The sequence below is a fragment of the Cheilinus undulatus genome, linkage group 10 (assembly GCF_018320785.1).
Source record: "Cheilinus undulatus linkage group 10, ASM1832078v1, whole genome shotgun sequence".
Classification (NCBI taxonomy): Eukaryota; Metazoa; Chordata; class Actinopteri; order Labriformes; family Labridae; genus Cheilinus; species Cheilinus undulatus.
This window is the reverse complement of record NC_054874.1, coordinates 29,863,920-29,888,628: the sequence shown is the minus strand read 5'-3', so window position 1 is coordinate 29,888,628 and position 24,709 is coordinate 29,863,920. Positions and strand designations below refer to the sequence as shown.

The 24,709-nt window shown below is 37.1% G+C and overlaps 1 protein-coding gene across 2 annotated transcripts; it reads right to left on the bottom strand.

Annotated features, from left to right (window-relative positions):
* Window positions 1–323: 323 nt before the first annotated feature.
* On the bottom strand, window positions 324–23,192 carry cabp2b (calcium binding protein 2b). 2 transcript variants are annotated; one of them, XM_041798110.1, is made up of 6 exons: window positions 23,081–23,192; window positions 7,638–7,668; window positions 7,380–7,535; window positions 5,704–5,813; window positions 510–657; window positions 324–420 (listed from the first exon to the last, which is right to left on the bottom strand). In XM_041798110.1, the coding sequence occupies exons 1-6, from the start codon at window positions 23,168–23,170 to the stop codon at window positions 395–397; spliced, it is 561 nt and encodes a 186-aa protein (XP_041654044.1). In that variant the 5' UTR covers window positions 23,171–23,192; the 3' UTR covers window positions 324–394. The 2 variants fall into 2 exon arrangements, with proteins under 2 accessions (XP_041654044.1, XP_041654045.1); XM_041798111.1 differs by lacking the exon at window positions 23,081–23,192 and adding an exon at window positions 12,456–12,500.
* Window positions 23,193–24,709: the final 1,517 nt, after the last annotated feature.

Sequence of the window (24,709 nt, the reverse complement as noted above, 5' to 3'; positions counted from 1 at the left end):
TCTTTAATTAAAAAAAGAATTAAACAGTTAAGAAACAAGATTTACACTCGTAGGACAACCATCAATATATAAAAATACATCTAAAAACACAGCTGTGAATTTTGTCTATGAAGCTTTTGATATGTTTAACACCAGTTCAAATAAATAATGTAGAGTTAAGCTGCACCCAGAGTTTACAAGTGGATATTCATGTCAGTAGTAGGCTCGAAGCTATTCATCTATTCCAAAATATATACATATATTTTGTATTTCTTGATTAATATATAAAAAATAGACTTCAAGATACATGCTCTTAAGAGCAGATATTCAATGTTCACTACAATGTAGTGTTGTCCTTAATCCAGCAGTCGTTGCACAATGTCTGTATGTTCATCTGACAGGTGGGCCAGCGAGGTCAGCGGGACATCATTCTCACAAACTCTGAAAAAACATTTAAAGGAGGAAAGACATCAGAAGACAAGGATTTGTATTCTTTGGCCTCTAATGGATGCAAAGAAATTTTCTCTCACCCTCAAAGTCTACCAGGCCGTCTCCATTCAGGTCAACATCTCTGAGAATCTCGTTGATCTCTCTGTTGGTCACTTGTTCTCCCATTAGTTTCTTCATCGCTTCACGCAGCTCGGTTAAGCTGATCTGACCATCACCATTTGAGTCAAACTGAATACAGAAGAAAGACATGGATTAGAGGATTAGACATTCTGCCATGGTTTTACCTTTTTATGAAAACTAGAGGGCCTTAAACATGAGACATTTTAAAATAACTCTCATTGACCCATGGCACAGGGGTTCTCAAACTTTTCAGCCTGCAACCCCCAAAATAAAGGTGCCAGGGAGCAGGGACCCCTTCCTTAGCTGAAGGTGGATGAAAGATAGTTGAACGGGGCCATGCAAATTCAAGAATAGTAATGTTTGGACTTAGATTTTGAGGATTTTTTAAAACAGGATTTTGGTTTCAGCAGAACTCTCACCAACAAAATATTTTTATTTTCATTAAATAAACTTATTTTATGCATATATTTTTATAAAATAAATATAACATTTTTATCCAATAATCTTGTCTCCTGTGCCTGGCTGCAGACTGTACATTTCTGACAGCCACTCTCACAGACTGTTCATCTGAGACACTGTATATCTCAGAAAGTATGTGCTGTAATGGGTTGGTATTACCTATTCACTTTTTAAGGTTATTTAAAAATGTAACATTATTCATATACACCACTTTCCACATTATTATGCAAATGACATTTTTCTCTTATTTTCCTAAACATTAATGCAAATGACAGAATATTTTTCAAGCCATCAGCCGTTAGAGCATAATTCAAATGTTTTTGAACAAACTTCATAATGATAACCATTATTTTTTTAAGAATATAAACCCCAAAATGCAATTTTCCACATTATTATGCAAAACTGAGTTTTAAAAGATTTTATAGGTTTTAAGGAACTGAAAATGGTAATTTGTTGAATTTGCAGCATTAGGAGGAATATTTACTGAAATCAAAAGCTATTTCAATCAAAAACATCTTAACAGGCAAAGTTACATGTTAACATAGATGACATCTGTGGCTGATTCAGAGCACAGGGTTCATGTAGATAAAGGCATAATGAGGAAGGTTTCTGATGGACAAATTCATCACATTAGGAGAGCAGATGCTAAAATGCCATTACAAAGCAGCAAACAGGTATTTGAAGCTGCTGGTGCCTCTAGAGTCCCACCAACCTCAAGGTGTAGGATCCTCCAGAGGCTTGCAGTTGTGTATAAACCTACCATTCAGCCCCCCTAACCAGTGCTCACAAGCAGAAATGGTTGCAGTGGGCCCAGAAATACATGAAGACTCATTTACAAACAGTCTTTTTTACTGATGAGTGCTGTGCAACCCTGGATGGTCCAGATGGAGGAGTAGTGGATGGTTGGTGGATGGCCACCATGCCTCAACAAGGCTGTGACGTCAGCAAGGAGGTGGCGGAGTCATGTTTTGGGCCAGATTCATGAGGATAGAGCTGGTAGGCCCCTTTAGGGTCCCTGAAGGTGTGAAAATGACCTCGGCAAAGCATATAGGGTTTCTGACTGACCTCTTTCTTCCATGGTACAAAAAGAAGAACAGTGCCTTCTGTAGCAAAATTTCCTTCATGCATGACAATGCACCATCTCATGCTGCAAAGAATACCTCTGTGTTACTGGCTGCTATGGGCATAAAAGGATAGAAACTCATGGTGTGGCCCCCATCCTCCCCTGACCTCAACCCTGTTGAGAACCTTTGGGGCATCCTCAAGCTAAAGATCTATGAGGGTGGGAGGCAGTTCACATCAAAACTGCAGCTCTGGGAGGATATTCTGGCATCCTGTGAAGAAATTCAAGCAGAAACTCTCCAAAAACTCACAAGTTCAATGGATGCAAGAATAGTGAAGGTGATATCAAAGAAGGGCTCCTATGTTAACATGTAATTTGGCCTGTTAAGATGTTTTTGATTGAAATCACTTTTGATTTCAGTCAGTATTCCTCCTAATGAAAATACTTACCATGACATTGACTTGATGGTGATTTTTCACTACACAAGATTTGATTTGTTTAGCAGAATTTTTACAATAATTAGGTTATTAAACTGATTGTTGATAGAGAGAACAAGCTAAACAAGCAACTGTGTGGCTTCCTGTCAATGTTCTCAGCCGTTCTAAGGGCACAAACTGTTTGTTTTGTTTGTTTGTGATATTTCTTTGAGTAAAGGAAAATATTAAGCACATGGAGCTATTTAAAACAGCTAACTTAAGCTACCAATTGGAAAGCAGGGGTCAACTTTCGGAAAGAAGCTTTGTAAGACCATGGTCTGTAGAAAATAGGGAAATTGAGAACCGGTTCCAATTGGTTAAATTCATCAACATCATTTACATTTAATCTTAATGACTGCCTCACCATTGCCTTGAAAATCAGTCTCACAAGGGGCAGTCAGCAAAGTGAGCAACAGAGAAGTTGAGGAAGTAAACATGGTGGACAGTCACAAAAACAGGCTAAAGCGGTCAAAGGTGTAGCTTTATCTCTCAAAAATGGAAGGGAACTATTCATTTTGTACAAGATTTCAATTTATTTTTATACGTCCAGAGACTAGTTTGATATTTATTTTAAGTATTTATCTTTTAATAATTTGAGTAGGGATGCTCAATATTAAGTCTTTGCCGATATGCCAATATTTACAGATTCATTTTAACCGATTCCAATATTAAAATATGTTTTTCAGACCTGAAAATTCAGTCCTTTGAGCACATTTTAGGGTCAAACGATGAATAAAGTAACAAACTTTAGTCCTTTAAACACACTTAAAGAATGAAATTGAATAAAGAAAAAGACCTCAACTGACAAAGGTCTGTTGATCCAGTGTAAAACTCAATAATTTATTAGTATATATGGCAAAATTTACAGTCAGTGTCGATATTCATGGCCAAAATATTGGATGTAAATATCAGCCGATGTCTGCCAATACCAGTAATATCTGCTGATACCCATTTCAGGCTGATAATATTGTGCATCCTTAAAAATGAGCAGTAGTTTTGTATGTTAATTTAAGATCAGAGAGTAAAGATCCAGGGAGCAGTTTGTTTTAGATGAGACAAAAAAAGAGATTTTTTTGTATATTTTAGCATGTTCTTCTCCCAAACATTTGATGTTCAACATTTTTAAGTTATCAGAGACTCAAAAAGATTTGAGTTGTTCACAGCAAACCTATAATAGTCTATTTTTTACAAAAAGAAATATCACAGGAAGGAATTGATAAAGAATTGAATTGATGAGAAAAATTGATAATGGCATCAATATCAACAAAATCTTATCAATTCTAATCCCTACAAGAAACTCTGGAAAAGCTTGTGGATACACACAGACTGAGAAACATATGGAAATTAATTATTTTATATTTCTTATTATTAGCATACATATACAGTGCTTAAGAAATTTATTAGACCACCCTAACCCTAACCAAAGTAAGGTTTATGCCACAGCTGCCCTAAATTAACAGCATTGGTAATTACCAAAATAATTTTTTATGTTTCTGTAATGGTTAATACATCAATATGTAGAAGCTCTTTAACCAAAATGATATTTTTAACGCTAAAATATAATTATTGTTATCCATGAATTTTCAAATTTACTGATTTACAAAAAAACTGAAAACATAGTAAAGCACAGTTTGAAGCACTGTATATATACAGTGCTTAACAAATTTATTAGACCACCTGTCATATTTGTCTCAGAGACCATCCAGCATCATGAAGTACTTTTATGCGGACTCTTTCCTTTTTAGTGAGCTCTCCAGGTTTTACCATTTGGAACAGGAATGAGGAATTTCACACTGAATTCACCCAAATTTGAGCTGGCTCACTGGGCTTCTCTGAGAAGTCAGAAATTAATCAGGCATAACATTCAAACACTAAAACTAATTTTCTGTTCAGGAATGCAAGTAAATAACTATAATTTGACTTATTAATCAAGAAATAATAATGTGCCTTATCTTTTTGTCATTTTTTGTAAATCAGTAAATTTGGAAATTCATGGATAACAATAATAATTCTATTTTAGCATTAAAAATATCATTTTGGTTAAAGAGCTTCTACATATTGGTGTATTAACCATTGCAGAAACATAAAAAAATGATTTTGGTAATTATCAATGCTGTTAATTTAGGGCAGCTGTGGCATAAACCTTACTTTGGTCGGGGTTAGTTGGTCTAATAAATTTGTTAAGCACTGTAGATATATTTTTTGCCTATATTTAATTTTCCATGCATTACCTTAATAGTATAATTTATATCCTGCCTTTAGCATGTTTACCATTGAGACTCAAAGTTGCTTGTTCTCCAGCCTCTACATTCACTTGCTGGAGAGAGACACTTAACCTCAGTTTGCTCCCACTGCTGTGTCAGTGGTGTGTGAATATGTATGAATGAGATTACCTAACACTTATGGCCACTCTGCAGAGCAGCATTCACCATCAATGCGTGAATGTGTTGGGTATTAAGTGTGAGCTGTGTTTGATTAGTCAGACGACTAGAAAATGTTACACAAACTCAAGTTCATTAAACATTTTTCCACAGCATAACTTTTGACTTGTCCCAGCAGGAAAATAAAACACTGTAATTATCCAACATGATGACTCAGCTCTAAGAAAGCAGTTCCAGTGAGCCATTATGGATAACACCAGGACCATGGAGCCAGCTCCCATGAATGCAAGAAGGCTTTACTCATCTGAACTCCACCTGTGATTTTCTTGCAGTGACATGTCAGAATTGTCTTTTTTTTTTTTATCATATCTTATTCATTTAGGAAAAACCCAGGTTTTGTTTTCATAGCCTTTATTTATCATTGATGATGACCTTCCAAGGTAAAAATTTCTTTTGTGGCTTCAAAAAACCCTGCACAGACTCTTACCTGTCTGTAGTGCCTGGCATTGTATATTAAAAGATTTATTAGGAACTCAGGTGTGTTTTAGCATTTTTTAGTGTGTTTCTTTATGATTCTGATTGATTGTTGCTGTTAGAAGCACATATTTATGTCTTTAACAGCTTGAAGCACAATAACCACATTATTGATAGCAGAATCAAATATTACACTGCAGCAGTAAAAAGTGATAAAAATCTAAATGTGTTTATTTAAAATTTCAACATTGAGTAATAAGTAACAGTTTTCAACCTCCAGTCACTCTCTGCACCTCCTTACTTCTTTGAATGCATCTCGCAGTTCCTTGACTCCGATCATGTCAGCCGTCTCTGCTAACATCTTCGGTCCCATCAGCTCCACAAAGTCCTCAAAGTCAATTTTACCTCCACCTGCAACACACAAGATACATAAAAATGTCTGTTTCTGCTGTGACTCGCTCTCATCATCTTTTTTTAAAACGGGGTTGTTTCTTTATCAAGAACTTCCTTTAATTGATTCTTAATTTCAATTTGTAAACAAAAACCCCTGCATATAGTCATGCTGTTGTTTGCTTTAATTCTGTCATTGTCCTTAATATATTCTATTGCATTCCTTTAATTCTCTTTAATTTCACACTTTTCCATTTCCCCTTTATTTCAACAGGCCCGCAGTCTCGCGCCTAGGACTGAATCACAGCGTTGATGATGTTCAGAACATCACTCCCTCTCATGAGCTGCAGGTGAGATGTGGAAGGTTTTGATTTTAGCCTCCATGTGGAAAAACTCATTGATTAAAACTCAGGAAAATATGAAGGATCAGTGGATAAGGAGCATGTTTGAAGAGGTGTAGGAGGAGGATGTTGATGGTAATGATTTGATAGATTGATAATTTTAAAGAAGTTAACCCTTTGATGCCTGATAACTTAAATAATAGTCAGAGAATTCTATTTTTTTCAAACTGACATGTTTATTTGATCTTCTACCAAAATCCAAAAAAAAATTGCCATAAAATTTAGCATATATTTTTTTGCATCACATTTGATACATTAGGCATATTGGCAACTAATAATCCACTGGAGGGCATTGTTATCATTTATCAGATTGTATTAAAAATGTTTTTTAATAATGGATCATTTTGATCAGATAGAGGTCTCATAAAAGTGTGCATCAAATATGATACAACTGGCCTTAAGGAGTTAACAGACTGTAGGATAATAGCAGTGATGTGAAGTGATGGAAGTGGGATAAAACTTTGAAATGTTTTTTGTTCCACGCCTTGGTCTACTACAAAGACTGACAAATGAAGATTTCAGTAAATGTTCAGAATTCTGAGACAGTTTTTAGAAAACTGTTTTTTGGAGGTTGTTTTCACATGAGGGCTGTCAAACGATAACAACTTTTAATTGCAGTTATTCTCAAAAATTGTGATGTTAAGTGTGTCCCTCTGTCACATATGAAAGCTTCACTATTTATCATTCAAAACTGTTCTTGTTTCATTTTTTATTTTTATACTGCCTTGAAATGAAGGTTATTGACTTCCTTTTAGGCTACAGACCTGCTCCTATTTTAGATTATTTCTGGGGCTTTTCTGCCTTTATTTGGATAGGGAATTGGGGATAGACATGCACCAAATAGTGCAGAGACTGGGAATTGATCCAGTGACCAGTGCATTAGCCTCCATATGCGGGCGCCTGCTCCACCAGCTGAGCTAAACCTGCACCCAAGACCTGCGTTCACAGGTAGATCAAAGATAGTCACATGAACTTAACCATGAAAAAGAACTTGTTAGAGATTAAAAGGAAAAGAAAAGTAGAAAGTTAAATGATTGATAACTAGTCCACTGAGCAGTCTGAATTTTGTAAAGTGAAATGAGACGGAGGCTGCACTGTCTTCATTAAAATGTGGCTGTAGAGGTGGTTTTTCAAAGCATCCTTAGGTCTGAATGGGTTTATTATATTTTCTAAAGCGCTCTAAAACCTTTAGTGTTGTTCCACTCACAGATCTGCTGGCTCAGTTCGATGAGCTCCATCTCTGTTGGCATGTATCCCATGGTCCTCATGCACTCCCCGAGGTCTTTGTGACTGATGTAGCCCTTTTTGTTCCTGTCAAACTCCACAAACGCCTCCCGGAGCTCTGACAGAGACACAATCAAACACATGTCAGTGTTCGTTAGTCAGTTGATGAGCTGATGTGCTGTAAAGACAAGGAAGTATGTTAGTAGAGAAATAACCTCACCATCAAGCTCCTCTGGTCTCAGCTCTCTGTCCTGTCAGGGGAAAAGGAGAAACACTTCAGTTTCACACACAACTTGTACTGTAATTGTTGTAATTTGAACACTGGACTGGGAAAAATGATAGTCACAAACATCAAATGACAAGGAAAAATAGACAGGAAGATGAATGGAGTTTGGCCTTTGGTTACCCTCTTACATCCCCTCAAACTGTGTCCATGCTTTGTTATAGCCATCTACTGTATATGACACATTCATTTTCAAAAGTAGTGCTGTCCAGTAAGCTGTATATAAAGACAACCCCACTGTACTGGGAAATGGATTAAATAAATGGATATAGCCTTACATGACAATTCATTTAACATTAAACCCCAACGAATCACCAGATTATTTATGGGAGTTTAACCAGGGAACAAGCATCTGGAGATTATGAGATTTGGGGGGTTTAGTTTGTGTGGAGACCCTGGTATACGTTGTTCAGCAAACATAAATACACTTAATGTCCATGTTCTGTGTTGCACATAGCACTCATGCTCGCACGCAAGTCCACCCGTACAGAAGCACAAACTCAGCACAGCAGAGGTTCAGTGTCTAGGATGCTAGAGTAAGAGCTTTACACAGAAAAACGTGGGATTAATCCCCTCAGATCCTTGCTTCATTTACTTTTGTGTTGACTCATTTTAGTCACACAACAAACTGGATAGTTCAAACTAAATCAGTATCAGTAGTAGCCTCCAAAGCGGCAACAATCTAGTATCATCCAGCCTCTTGGTTGGTTTTATACTGATCGACACAGTTATCTAACAGGAGCCACTCTGATACAGACATGGAAAGAAGGAAGGAAAAACAAATACAAGAAATCAGGACTCCACAGCTAAGTTATTGGGGTGATTGAAATGACTCCAGAGGCCTCTACTCTGAAATTATTCTACATTTAGTCTGCATTTTTTGAGCTACTCAAAGGTGATGAGCAGGGTTGAGCCTCAGTCAGGCTGTTGCTGCCCAGCCAAGGGAAAAATGGGAGGCAAGCTGTATGATGTCCTCAGAAATTGGTAGAAACTGCACTGTTTAAAGATTATTTGACTTAATCCTACAACCATTTCATAGACCTGTAGTTCCCAACCTTTTTTCCTAAGCTCTTTTTTCAAATTTTCCCTTGAAAACTTTGACTTTTTGGGGTGCATATGCCCAGCAGGTTGGTTATGCCCCATGGGCAGGCAGCCTGGGTTCAAGTTCAGTCTCTTTCCCACATTTTTGCCTCCTCTCTTAAAAATAAAGGCATTAAAGCCCCAAATTATATCTTTTTTTTTCAATTTAGATTTTATTGTTTCCTTCAAAACCAGAAACATTGTCAGCATTATTACAAGAGTCACTCATTTGCTCCAAGTAAAACAAAAGTGATACAACTATACTTAAACACACTGGTGTGTTAACCAACTCTCTATCATATACCTTGCATTGAACCCATCGTCCTGCACATTTACGAGAATAAGATAATAAAAGGTTGTGAAAACAATATAAGGACAAAAAGGAGAATAAATTATCCAGGAAGCTGTAAATAATAATAATGATATGACAATAAAAACATAAATTAATAAACTATGACAACGTAAACAGCAATAATAATAATGAAAATAATGAATTAAGACATGAAATTCATAATAAAACATTAATAAATAAATAAATAAGACACTTCATCTAAGCCACAACAGTTGCAAATATAAAATGTATTAAAACAAAACCATATGTGTGCAGAATAGCAAGCAGAGTGGCATATCTTGAAGGAAACTTTTTAAAAAATTTTCTTCCCCCCTTCCCCCTCCCTCAAGCCAGTCAAACCCGGGGCACTGTAGTGATTTAGACTTTGTTTAGATCTCCTTGGTCTGAGATTCCAAAATTATATCCTTTAAAAAACTGACTTTTTGTAAAAAAAAAACAAATAGCAGGTCATCTTTATTTTTCTTATCTTCTAGTGTGGTCCTAATACACCGTCAGGATGTTTCTAATCATGATTTAAAAACATATGCACATCTGTCACTGACAATGTCAGAGGAGACTGAAGCTGCATGAGTTAAGGGAGTTCCAGGAGAAGTCGGGGTGGGCTGATGTGAGAGAGCTGATGATAATCTACATTGCACTCCAAAAACACAAATTAATTTGCAGCATAGCTCTAAGTTTAATGCTGTTGTTTCTCTTGATCAACTTAAGATGATGATCTCAAACCATTTAGCCACGATGTCACTTTTTACTATCATCTTTTCTTTGTTTGTTTTAATTGGGCACTTTTGTATCTTTAAGTCATTGTAAGTGAGGGAAACCTCAAGGATTTTTGAGGTTTTGAGATTAAATAATTCAGGCAGGGATTATAGCCTATATGTCATGTGACCTGCAGAAACTGGACCGATCTTCATGTAATGAAACGGCTTCATACTCTTTCCTACTTACCAGTATGTTCTTTATCACTTTTTCACTGACACTGGTAACACATATTTGCAGAGGAGGGGAAAAAGTCATCTATTTTAGATTTAAGTGTCCTCTTTTTAAAATCATGTGTGGCCTGTCTCCTCCACCCCCCTACCCGCCCGACAAGGAAAACCTTGGAACATGAAGAACATGGCTGGAAAAAGCATTTACAGTCAGGCTGTGATTAAACTTCTGGATTGTGTGTGAAAGGGCTGAAGTTTACCATTACTGGTGCTTTCCAGGGGGCCTCCTCTGGAGCCAACAGGCAGTCCTGCACTTTTTGTGTTCAGGCTTGACCTCACTTGATTCTGTGACGCAGTTGAGCGCAAGTTCCCCAAAAGCCAATCAATTATTTCCATTGAACTGAAAGACTGAATAGTCCAGGCATGAATTGGCAGCAGCACTGACTGTCTGTAACAGACCAGTGATGGGATCACACAGCTGGTTTTGGTAGAGATCAGGAGCCACAGTGAGTGAATGAGAATGAATAAAATGAGTGGATAGAGTTGTGTCAGGGGGCAGGATTTATGTTTCTGTTACATACGGTTGTCAGTGAAAAGCCCTGTTTAAGGAAGACGCAAGCCGGCCCCACAATGTGCAGCATGTTGCAGTTCTTCACCAGCGCACCAAACGTTTCCCTGTACGGCTTTCCCTCCATGTCCTGTTCATCTTCTTCATCCAGCTGAAGATCCTGCTGGCCCCCTGCCCTTACTTTACCTTCAAGGGGCCCATCTTTGACCCCCTTAAGGGCAGACAAGACTGTTATTCAAACGCAGTCAGACAGCAGCTGCATGACTAGTGTTTTCACTCCTAAACATTTTAAGGCCTCATTCACCAATATCTTCCTAAGATTTTTCCTAAATTTGTTCTTTAGAAAGATTCTAAGAAAAACCTGCAGTATGTGGAAACCATGATATGCTCTTAAAATGCTGAATTGTATGCACTTGTGCTCCTAAGTTTATGAATGCCAGGTGCTTGTAAGCAGGAAGTACGCACATTTCTCCTGATTAGCATAGAGAAATGCCCCTTTTATACCCATATAAGGGCATGCGACTGCAGGGCAGGGTGCAAACACAGAAGCCACACAGAAGTGAGAGAAGAAGCATGGTACCAGTAATTTATAACTTTTAGAGTGGAAGAGTTATTTATATTTGTAGCACTGGTAGTGGATATGAAATATGTCTACAAACATTTAATCAGATGAAATCACTGGTTCTTGACGTGACATGTAACATGCTGTAATAAGAAAAGGATGTGATGCAGATGAGTTAAAAGAATGGTGGAGTGTCTTTTTCATCAGCAGGATTTAATAAAAACATACATTTATTCTAAATCCTGATGCTTTAAAATGTTTTAACATCATGTAAACACATTAATACCTGCTGATGCAATCATAGCTGAGTGTAATGTGCTTTTTATTGTTAAAATTAAGTGTCTAATGATAAAACTCCTACAAATGTGCTACATTTATATTAGTTATTTAACATTTTGCAGTCTATATCAGACACTGCATGTTTAAATCAATACTTGACTACAGTGTAGTCATGTTATTTTGTGTATTATTGAATCATATAAAAGTGTTCAAGTTATGCAAAAAGTGCTGTAAATTAGAATTTAAATTCTAGTTTGTTGTGTCATTCTTAATCGAGCACACTTGAGTGCTGATGAATGCAAAATCAGTTTATTATTTCATATCAGCACTCAAATGTCTGGAAGAGTGTCTGAATGTTTTCTTAAAAACTTCATAAGAGGGTTTTAAGAACAATTTCCTTCATGAGAACGTTTGGTGAATGAGACCCATTGTTCCTTTCACTGATAAGCCCCTGATTTAGCCACACAAACATGAGGCAGAATGAGGCTGACAAACTGCTCATATCTTCAAACTATCCAAAACTATCTCCACAAATTCGTCTGTATCCATCCTGCTGCTCTGTCTTTTTTCTGCATATTATTGCACACTGACAATGAGTTCATAGAAGTAGAACAATCAACTCTAATGAAAAATTGAGTAATTTAGGCAGTTTTATTGTATCTGCAATCAAAACAGTTTAATTAAGTGTGTTAAAAGGAATATTTCCGCAGTTGTAAGACAGGCCTTTCACTGTTTCCTGCACCTGAACATTTCAGCAATTAGCAATGGTACTAAAGGCTGGAAGACAAAAAGCTCCAAAAACTCGAGTGTGTTCTTTTGAACTATTATTTTGTCACAAATTTAGGAAAACAAGTATGGACTGGGTTATCTAAGAGCAGATGAAGTGTTACATAATGTATCAAGGAACTTTTTAATTTAGAAAAATACAAACAGAGTATTAATCACATTAGTCTCTAGTCTAAAAAAATACCAGATAAGGCGCTCTTACCTTCTTCATTTTGTTTTTCATTGATGGTTTGGTGCAGTTTCCCATTACCCACCGCCTGCCCCGGTCAGCGAGCAATCTCACCCTGCCGGTGTCCTCCAGCTTCCCAAATTCACCCCTCCTCTTTTTCTCTGTTTGTATTAATTATCCTTTTTTCTGTTTTCAGTCTCTTTGTCCACGTTTTCCCCGGCTCTCTTCACTTGGGGCGTCTCAGTTCAAGCTCTGACTTCTTTCTGCGTCCCATGCTTGCAAACACTCATCACATCTGATGTCACACAGATGAAAAAAAAAAAAAAACTGCTCTAATCTCAGCATGAAAAATCCTGAAAGACTCCGCCCCTCTCTATATGATCCAAAGTCTACAAATGAGCACAAAAAGTACCAAACACAAAGAAACTCCCTAGTGCAGCTTGCCTGATTGTTTTTTTTTTTTTTTTTACAGCAGCAGCATCACTATTTCTCCCCCTCACTCTCATCAATGTTTTTAATCCCCCTCTCTCACTCGCTCACTCGATCCTTTTGGAGTTGCATGCTCACCCTCCCTCATCCACATGTTGCATGGGCATTCAAATGACTTCCTCTACAGTGTGAAGAGTTTTAGAGCGAGAATTAAGAGGAAGTAAACAGAGAGGGATTAATCCCCAATATTTGAGATTAAAAGAGAAGATGGGGTGATGAAAGAATCAGTTCAAGTAACAGGAAGTGATACAGAAATGACTGACGACAGGAAGAAGGTAAGAGAGAATTTGCTGTACATTAGGCTACATCCAACAGAAGACCACAGACTGAAGCTGAATAATGCACGTGTCCTCTGGTTCCTCAGTGAGATCATTTATATAATGGCATATTAAAGACATAACCTTGGCCCCAGTTTAGCTCAGCTGAAGCCGGCATAAATGCAGGCCTGTCCCAACAAATAGTTGGGCCCCTGTAAGGTCCACTGAATGGCTGCCTAGCAAAAAGGAGATTAATTATATCAATGCATCAGATTAGCTGTGTTGGTGGTAGCCATTTGGCTAATGTTTCTATTTGGCCTGACTCAGATTACATTTTTGAGCTGACTGAAAGAAAAGCTACTGTTGTGGTCAGTCGGGTGAGCCAGTTTGCTTTTTTTTCCTTCTCTTTTCATTTTTGGCATCCTGAATTATCTTCTGGCATGGCAATAGACAGTCCAAAATAACTGGCCTGACGGTTGAATTCACCAGACCAGCCCACTATGTTAACTTTACAAAAAAAAGTCTTGTGACATTTCGGTAAAAGGGGCTATACATTTTGAAACCAGCTATATTTAACTCAAGCAAAAATAAAGAAGAAATGCTTTTTTTGTTGCTCTAATACATGGTGAGTAAATAAAATTCACTCATCATTGATTAAAAGTAGGATGGACCTTGTTTTTGGGCCCCAGAATGCTCTCCCCTTCCCCCCCTTATAGGCGACCTTGCACCATGTGTGGGTGCTGTCCTGTCCTCCATGCACTGCTCACAGCTCTGAGTTCCTACCCTGGCCCTGTTTAATGCATGTTTTCCCTCACAATATCGACTCTTATTTCCTGTCTTTCTTCAGTAATCCTATCAAAGTAAAACCAAAAGCCCCTAAAAATTAACTCTAAAAAAAGACTTAACTTGATATATTAAGAGTATTTGATTTGTCACATGCTGAGTCTGTCATCAGACAGATTTATCTCTCAGAGCTGAATTCTGAAATGTCTGTGCTTGGTTTGAGAAATTACTAACCTGACATGTCATTGAATGGGTATATTTCACAATCATCTGGGAAAGTTCTCATATAAAGTGTTTAGGAAGAGCAGGACGTTTCAAAACAAATTCTCCAAAGGTGATTGGACGGACACTCTGTCTGTCACATCACATTATAATCTCTCCTTCTCAAGATGGTTTGATTCAAACTCTGATTCACAGGCTGTGATTCACTTCGCTGACGATTCATGAAAAAACAGAACGATCCTGTTCGATTTGATCCGCCATACTGCCACCATACTATATCTGTATGTCCCAGCTAACTGCTACACTGGCTCACAGTACAACAACACCCCGCCCTCAGCTGCAGCCTCGTTCTCCTCAAACGACACTGATTGGTTAGAACCGGTTCAGCACAAATTATATGGATTGAAGCTTTTCAAGATGGATCTTTTCCTGATGCATAAGGATGTCATCCTACTGTCTTGTAACATTCAGATGTATAACTCATAAATATTGTCTGTGGAAAACATCAGTGAGAAAGGCCATGCTCATCTGACACACGAACCCCTCGCAAGGGTGGCGGACATTAAAATCACTATGTAGCAGCACTGAATTGAAAATAAGATTCAGCCCTGCCATTTGTGGCACAAACCAGACCCTTACCACTGGTCCAACACAAAAGAAGTGTTTTGTCCCTTTTTAAAGGGCTATCAAATTATTTGGTCTCCTCACTGAGTGCCTATCTTTCACCAGGGTACAAGTATCTTGTGTTTAATTCAAATTTTAAAAATCCAGATTAAATCATTCCAGCCTTATGTGTGTTAGACCACCAGGAAAATGTCAGATTACCTTTCAAGCCTTGCTGAGAACTGTCAGTCTTGTCATGATGCTCTTATTTGCTCTCATAGGTCAAACATCAGCATTACAATAGTTCCAGTCTGCTTAAGAACAAAGTAAAACTCTTAGGGGCTTTAACACCCATACAATACCTTACAGTAGATCAAAAACTGTAAACCAATCTAGCATTTAAAAGAAATCCTGTGAATAACAATGTCTATCAGTCATAATAAACACTCATATGCTCTGCTGAGTTAGAATTTTAAAGGCAAGCTGATCAAATGTAAAATGAGAGATAATGAGAGAAACAAGTCTCCCTTCCCTGTTTTCAAGAGCTGATGTTCTGTGAGTTTAAGTCTTTTCAGAGAAAGATTTAGAAATACTACGAAGTTCAAAAGAACTAAACTTTTGAACTTATGAAAACCAGCTGAGATGCTTAGGCGAATGATAGCTTATGAACGCAACTCTGGTCACTCAGGACTATCAGGGAGGAAACATGGTGTAGACAGAGGCTGATCTGACCTTTCCCTTTTTAAATCCACTTCTTAGAACTAGTTCTGACAAGCTCAAAATGATAAAACATAAAAACCACATACTGGTGTTATAAGTGCAGTGCTAAGTGTCGGCTAAGCTCATACTAAACATCTGTCACAAATTTGTCCAAAAGCAGATTTGAAAACACTGTTGACTACAGTCAGCCCATATGGAAAGCACAGCTTGTGTTTGTGTGTGTAAAAGCTGATGCATATTTTAGATGGAGTACAGTATTTTATTTTACCGTCAATATGGAGAAATATTCTTAAAAAATGATCCTGTGCTGCTCAGTCTGTATTTTAAGAGGTCAGAACTGACTTTTTATTAAACATAAGAAACTGTCATGTTCTTTTTGCACTCAGTTAACTTTAGATTTGGTCACATTCAGTCTTGTTTTTAAAATGTGTTAACAAGCATAAATATGGACTATATTAGGCTGTTGCACACATACAGAGAGGTTTTATCATGAAAAGAGAATCAGCAGAGGAACCAGAGCTGTTAGATTACTGAGACTTCACCCAAACTTAGGAAGCTCCTTTGGAAGTATTTTATTTTAAATAAAAGTTTGGATTTAAATGAGACGGTACCTAAAAATATCCTTTATAATGTTAGTTTTCAAAGAGTGAGGCAGGCCTCCCCTGGAGGGTGACAGAGAGCTTCAGGGAAGCATGGAACCATAAACCAGAAAAAAAGGTAATTTGCTCAGCTAACTTACTAGTGCATGGGGCAAAATGGAGAGATATAATTACAGAAAGTGAGGACCTAGATTCTGGAGTGAGCAGATTAAAGGAAGTACCACCACCGTTATTTAAGTTTGGAGTTTCCTGTATTGGTCTTGGTGATGCTCTATGGCCACGGTGTGGAATTTGCAAAGACGTGCAAGTTTTATTACTAAGCTATGAGAATTATTTGATGGGAAGCTGAAAGAAATGCAATAACAACAAAAAGCAGCTGAGGCATTGTCAAAATCAGATGTGCATGTATGTATCTTTTAAAATCATGATAAGAAACTTTATATTGGTGTATAAGGACCACCCCAAAAGATCAAAAAATAAAGAGGATCAGTTCATTTTTGAGCAAAAAAGATTTGTCTTTGAAAAATATTGATATTTTTTGGCTTCTATGTCTTTATTCTTTTTAGAGAGGAGGACAGTGGATAGAGCCAGAAATAGGTATGAGAGTGGGGTTGAGACATGCAGGAAAGAGGATGGACTTGAATCCAGGACCCCCACATACATGGGGCACGACTGAGAATCACATCAGAGAGAAGGCCTCTGTGGTCATTTTAGTTACACTACAGCGGCATTGTATAATTACACAATAAAAACAATTTTAACCAGGATTTCTAACTGTTTGACCTTAAATGTGTGACTACTCTTTGTTCCCCACCACATACAGCAGATACCCATTTATTATTTTCACCCTTGCACCTCAAAAATAAATCTTCTGTCCACCATTTAAGTCTTGTAAGAAACCCCTTCTGCCTCACCTGAGCCTTACAAAAGAAAAATGTGCCATACCCTGTGTGTGCAGTTTAATAAACTTTTATTTACATTATCAAATAGGACACAATGTTTTGTGGTCTGAACCAAACAGCAGCGTGTCTGTCTGTTGGTTCATCTGCTGCAGTAATAGTATGCCACCACAAGAGGCCGCTTCAGGACAGATGTAATACACCGGACATCTGCTGCAGTGCAAACCTTACAGTAATGATTCTATTTTAAGCAAGGCTCAGGGATAGATTTTAGATGAGTGACGTGCAGCTTAAGAGTGAGCACTGTAAATGAAATCTTTACTCCAAAAGGATCTTAAGTGGTCACAGACTGTTTGGGCTGAAACCATCTTAAAGAGGGGGATCCAGAGTGCAGGCTGCCAACAATTTATCCAGTTAAATAAGAGTAGTGCTTTGAATAGTCCCATCTGATTATAGCAGACATTTGCCTCCATCCTGCTTTAATTTTTGGATTACTCTTTCTAATAACTTCGCACTTTGGTATTAATCAAGAATTAGGGAAAAAATAGGAAATACTTGTGATTTAAAAACCTGAACTATAAACCCATAAAACCTGTACCTATAAAACTGGTACATTAGTAAAGCATTAGCCAAGCTTACCCCATAATCTACAAATGTCTGTGATTTACATCCCATCTATAAACTGAACTATAAACACTTCACTAGTACATTATTAAAACTTACATCATTTACAAAGCATTATGAGGTGATTTATTCAGCATTTATAAACTGAGAAATAAATGCTTAATATATGTTTTAGAACAGCTTTCATAACTCTAAACCTAACCCTAATGTCCTTTCCTACTTTACTAATTCATCAGTATAGTGTTCAAAGTGATGTATAAATTAGTTAACAGTGTCTTATAAATAAAGACTCAAGTATTAACTAGGGCTGTCAAACTATTTGAAATATTAATTACAATTAGTCTTTTAATTTCTGTTTTAATTGATTTAATCTCCTTATTTTCAAATGCCTCATTTCTGGACACAGATCTGCTTTTAGTTTAAAAGAGAAAAATGAACTTCAGGTAGATCAAAAATATGAAGGGAAATGAGACAAAAAGCAGCAGTGGTGGATTTATTTTACACCACTGTGGCTGCAGTGGCTTAACTGAAGTGTGCTTAAAGGGGCAATAAAGTATGCTATTAAAAAGATATATGCATAAAATATGCAGCTTAATTAATCACTACCAATGCATTCACGTGCACAGTATTTACCAATGCTTTACTAAAGTTATAAAGGCTTGATTGTGTGTAGTTATTTTTAAGTGTTTCCATTTTTTCTATTTTTCTATTCTATTTCTATTCTATTTTTTATTTTTCTATTTTTTCATTATTCTATTTTTTCTGCTAGAAATAAGCAGCTCTCTGAAAATGAAACAGTCTCTCAAGGTCTGTAAAGTTTGAATGAAACACAAGATACTTGTGCCCTATAAAGAGGATCGTAGATTTTTAGTTTGCTAACCTTTCTATAAGTCCACAATAAAAATAATTGCACCTGTACACTAACACAAAGAAATGTCAAAAAAACAGCATGTTGTGTGTCAAACAAGCATACTGTATTTATATCTTCTTAATTTTTAACACTTACATATGCTCCTTTAAACTTTTTCAGTCTTTTGAAGTCTGAATTATGATGTAAATTCATGGCAAATGCTGATTGAATATGAGAATGTGTTTTTTCATAAAGTTGTGTTTTTCATATTTAAACAGCTTCATTATCTATTAGGCCAGTGCAGAGACCTTTAGAGGGGCAGGTGCTCAAAGCTAAAAGGGGAGACATGGTACTACTACATTCAAAAATCAAAAAGTCAACTAGTTTGATGAATTCAAGTCAAATGGAATTATTATTTGCTGGTTACAGTTTTCTTCAAATTCGAAGATTTATTTCTTTGTCACTTTTTTAGCATATGAAGCACCGCTGACTGTTTTTTTTTTACCAGCCACTCTATCTTAACAATCAGCATAATTTAAAGAGTATTTTACAATAATCAAGACTTGTGGTATTCAAGTTATAGGCTATTCAGTAAAGTGAAATGTTCAAACCTTTAGAGAAAAAACTTGCCTTGTTCATAAAAAAAGAAAACAAGTGGATTTCTGTTTTCATTGTTAGGCTGATTGCAGTCAGGTCCTTAAATGCAAAATTTAACTGCAACTAAACCTCAACTGAGAGGCAAGATCATTCATTGTTATGAGCGTATACTGTGTTCTTTTGTTTGCCCTTGCACACGTCAAAGCACTTCGTAAACCCTGTTTTAAAAGTACTATACAAACTGTATTATTATACTAGATGAGTTATCACAGGCATAGAGGTTATTTTGGAAAGGTTGAGTGTTATTTTTTTGATGCTATTTGCATGTGTCCCATGTTTAAAGACAGCAGGGTGTCTTTAGATTTACTTAGGCATGTACAGGACAAAGTCAGCAGGAGAATCGATATAACATTTTCTCTTTACAGGGCTCACCAAAATTGACACAAACGCATTGATGTAGGTATGGCTTTTTGGTCATAGGTCTGCCTGGCTCTGCTCATAAAGTCAGAAGGAATAAGCAGAAAGACAGGTTTCAGTTCATGCCGCTCTGATAAATGGCTAACAAAGGATAAAAAGTGACAAAAAGCATAAAGCATGACGTGCCCCACATACTTTGTGTTATAGTGCTTATCTAGAATCCATGTTCCATTATTTATGCCTTTTTGTTATTATTTCTAGTGTTACAGGAAAGTTATACAGAAAATTTAACGATATCACTGTTTCACAAATGTTGAGTTTGATCATCACTGATGAGAGAAGGTGCAGAGTGAAGCAGCTCAGCTGGGATCTTTCCCCCTCTCCGCTCTTTCCTTGCATTTTGTCCTTTTCTTGCTCTACTTTCTTTCCTCTGACTATCCCTTTTAGTCCAACAGAGCAACCAAAAATGAAATAAAATAAATGAACTTCTTCCTTTCTTTGATAGATGACATTCTTCTATGTTCAGCAGAGCTGACACCAGCAGCTGCATTAATAAACCAAGACAAAGCCAATACCATCAGGCCTGAGATTCTCCATCACTGATCAACTCAATTAATCAGATGGGACGACTGTGTGTGTCTGAGTGAGTGTTTTAACAGGCCTGTATTTTTATTTAACTGGGTTAGCACTAGCACTAGCTAGCACTACAAAACTCTTGCTGGACCACTCAGGTCAACATAACTGATCAGCTTCTCATGGAGATCAAAACTCAGAAACAGAGAGGATCAAATCTTCATGGTGGCTGCTCCCAAGTTACATAGCAGAATTCATTTATGTATAAAATCTGCTAAATCCATGATGTATTTAAGCTAGTGCTGTACACCCATCTCTTCTTAATTTTCTGGCCCTGCTCCTTCCTGTTATTTCATTCATCCATTCATATTCATCTCATTTTGATCAATGATGTGATTTATTGTAAATATGGATGCTCTTCATCCTTTTATCTTAAGTTCATTGTCTCTCTCTGTAACACAGTACCTTTCTCATGTTGTTCAGTTATTTTTAAGCGTTATCTTGGCTTGACTCGAGACCTGTCTTAAATAACACCTAATTTCTTGTCTCCAGCATTGAATGACTGCCACAAAAGCCGTTTAAGGTTAATTTTCACACCAAGCACACTACTGTTTGACGTGTACGTGTACTAAACATGCTGTGTGTGCAGTACTCAGGTAAACTGACTCTGTTCTTTGTTTTGGGACTCAGCGCACCCTTGCATTTCTCTGTAACAAACAGACGTATCATGTACTGACGTGGTGTCAGATGTGCATCAGCTGGTGTCCGTTAACCAGAGCTGTCAATCAAAGAAACAAAAGAGGAGACAGACGAGACAGAGTGAGGAGGGCAACGAGGTTGAGGATGTATATAGCACTGCCAGCAACGATGCATAACAGTGTAAGAAGGAATCTAATGTTGCAGTTTTGTCAAGGTCAAGTTTTACTGAACTAAAGGATTGTTTTGCCACTCATGATGAGGGAATGTTTAATCAGTTTTATATGTTAGTGACTGATAAAACAATGCTGTGGATAACATACAACATTATGGTGGAATATATTCATGTCAACAAATAGATTATGTCTAGCTTCCTACGCGGTCTTATGATGTTTAAGTTTTTGTGTTGTAAGTTTTTATCATGTCTGACGACTTTATAGTTCTTGTGCTGTCTTATGATGTCTAGGTACTCATAATCTCATTTGCTGTCCAATGTTGTCTGGGTTCTTATGTTCTGTTATGATGCATCAGGTTTTTGTGTTGTCAAATGATGTCTAGGTTCCTCGGTTCTTATGTTGTCTTACCATGTTAAGGTTCTTATGCTGTCTTATTATGTCTCAGTACCTATACTGGCTGATGAAGTCTGGGTTCCTACAATTTCTTATGGTGACTAGCTTCTAATGTTGTCTTATTATAATATATATTAGGTTCTTATGTTGTTCTATGATAACTAAATTCTTAAGTTGTATAATTTAAACTTACCTTTTATGTTGTCTTATGATATCTAGGTTCTACTGTTGTCTTGTGATGACTAGCTTCTTGGGTTGCCTTTTTAGATCTAGGTTCTTAAGTTGTCTTATTATATCACGGTTCTTTTATTATATCTAGGTTCTTATGTTATCTTATTATATCTAGGTTCTTATGTTATCTTATTATATCTAGGTTCTTATGTTATCTTATTATATCTAGGTTCTTATGTTATCTTATTATATCTAGGTTCTTATGTTGTTTGATGTTGGTTCCATTGTTGTCTAATGATTATTCATTTATTCTTATTATTATAATAAATAAAAATGCTAATAAAATGGATCACATGCTCTCTTACATAAGGCCAAAACCTTTAATAAACCTAATGGATATTATAAATATTGGCAGTAATCAGTCTTAACTAATAAACAAAGCTCTGTTCCCTGCAGCATCTATACTTAGTTCAGTGTGAGATGTTATGTATCTATCTTATTTTACCTCATAAGTTTAGTATCAGAACTTTTTGAGGAAACAGAAGGCATCTTCCAGATTTACCTAAAGTGAAGTTTTCTGTTTTCTTTCACTGAAATGTGTCTTTAAGTTAAGAGCTTCATCCCTCCATCATGCTCTTGTCAGTATCTCACACAGTCTTACACAACATAAGTCAAAGTAAGGTTCAGGGACCCTGAAGAGATCCCATGGAGAACCTGCGGGAAACTAGAAAAGAGAAACTATTTTCTTCTCCTCAGCTCTCATCCTCGCCCCCAATCACTCTCTCATCCTTCTCTTATTTTGGATCACATGCATCATCACTGGCATTACTTTTTTCTCTATTTATAATGATTTCCTGTTTCTAACCTTGGGCAGACACATCTTTAGCTGTTGAGATCAGGTTATTTCTTTCTTGGTGTTAGAAATAAAAAGAGTGACTCACTCCCATGCTGAAGTCCACAGCAGGAGACGAGAGAGGCTTTAACTTCAGCGTAATCCTTTTTTATTTTTATTTTCATACAAAGCCAGCACTTTCTCACACCATGATCCCACATGTCTGACCTCGGGGTTGGCAGATGCTGTAATGTTTGTAGCCTACTGTGCCGTGTCGTGTGTCACTGCTTACCATGAGAGTGATGGGATGCCGAGGTCGAGTCAGATCTGTGGCTCACGATGGCCGTATCTGTTACGGATTACTCTCTCATAATGTTTCCTAAAGGAAAGGAGTTTTAAATCCTCTCAAGCACACGCTATCTACATCCTTAGCTCTAGCTCCATCTTCTCCCTGCCCTCGAAGGATTATGGGTTAACGCAAACAAAAAAAAAAAAGGCAAAATGGTGGAAGTTTGGGTAACAGCTTTGTGATCTTTTGTATTGTGGGGTGGGACTGGTCAGGGGTCAAGGGAGAGACAGCTACTTACAAAATCTGGAGAGCAGCCAGGCTTTAAATTTGAATCAGAGGCTTAGAGTTTCATCAGGCCATCTGCGGGTCATTCAATCAGCCAGATAACTTGATGCAAGAACACATGAAACACACAAACACACACAGATGAACTCAGGGGTCACACACTCTGCAACAGATGGCTCCTACCTGTCCAAACACAGAGTCCACTATGGGCATCAGGTCAACAGGCTCCCCTTCTTCTTTCTCCTTCTCTTTTCTCACTGGTCCCTCCATCATCTCCTCCAGCGTCCTCTCCAGCTCCTCACTCTCCTCCACCTCCTCCACCTCAGCTGCTGATGCTGCAGCCTCCGCTGGTCTTTGGAGGTGAGGGGGGAGAGGAGAAGTGATCTGGACATCTAAAGTGCCCTGGTCGATGGAGCGCTTCTTCTGCTTCTCCACCTTCTTCTTGATGGCGGCCTGCACCTGAGGGTTAGAAAGGTGAAGGAACTAAGACTCAGGATTTTGATATATTAGGATAGGTAACAGAAGGGAAAAGTCCCTCAAAATATACAGATCAAGTGTATGGCAGATTCAAGTGGCACACTGCACTTAGGGAGAGGAAAATGAGACACTGGTAGCACCAATACTGAAACACTTTAACTATAATAAAAAAACCCTTCTGTATACAGACCTAATGATACAAATATATATCTGAGTATTCATATTTAAAAACACAACAACAAAACTTTGATAAGGAGAAACATTGTGCATTGTAGTTAACACACAGATAGCATGACATAACATGCCTTACTTTCTCAGGTATGCTTAATGCAGCCTATCAGTTAGAGCCCTGGGCACTCTGGCAGTGCTTTTGGCAGCTTCTTTAAATTTAGTCTTATTCTTTCCTTTACAGTTTTTTTTTTTGTTTGTTTTGTTTTGTTTTGTTTTTGCAAACTTTAGTTATTTTTAAGCTTTTAGTTTGGTTTTTGTCTGCAAAAAAAAGAAAGTATTTTAGTCCAGGTTTAGCTAATAAGAATACGCTTTAGTATATACTTTTAGTCACAAGGTTTGTTCTCATTGAACTTATTTGATCAGCCAAATTGTAAAATGAATATAGATATAAAACAATAATTTCAATGCACTATCAATAATTTAAATTATTTAGAATACACTGGTGAAAATAATGACACACCTTTTATGCACAGTGGAGGAATTTCATGGTTTTTGAATATCCATCATCTGCACTGAGATTTTAGTCTCTTTGCAGTCTCCTTGACAAAAACTAAACATACATTTCATCAGTGTTTTTATCATCAAAGATCTATCTTTAGCTAGTCTTGTCTTTGTCTTGGAAAAATTGTCAACTTACATTTATAGTCATGGGTTTAGTTAACAAAATTAACACTGCTTTTACACCATTTTGACAGTCACACCAAGCTCTGATTAACCTCGTGTCCTGGCGTTAGTTGACAGTGAGACAGAAATGCTAATTGGAATCATTTTATACTCAGGAGGCAACTAAAACATCCCTACCATTGCAAACTGTTAGGGGTGCATCATATCATGAGCTTAATATTGGTATGGATATGAACATTTCTGCAGATATTTACCATAAATATTATACTCAAGGAGCCCCATTGTGAGCACTGGACATTATTGTAGAATATAAAACAACAAACCAGACTGTCTGTATCCCAACTTCTCTCTCATCTCTGCTTGACTCAGTCTCTCTTTGCACAGGAGACCTTTATAATAAAAAAGGTGTGCATATATCAGCGTCAGTATAGGTATCAGCTAAGATGAGTTTGGATATCATGCATCATGCTCAAATATCTC

Bases quoted from the DNA above. Each gene is read 5' to 3' on its own strand.
- cabp2b (XM_041798110.1), bottom strand. From the start codon at position 23,170: ATGATGGAGGGACCAGTGAGAAAAGAGAAGGAGAAAGAAGAAGGGGAG. The intron at 7,669-23,080 runs GTAGGAGCCATC...TTCCCCTGACAG, and splicing joins TGGACTCTGTGTTTGGACAG to GACAGAGAGCTGAGACCAGA. The intron at 421-509 runs GTGAGAGAAAAT...ATGTTTTTTCAG, and splicing joins CGGCCTGGTAGACTTTGAGG to AGTTTGTGAGAATGATGTCC.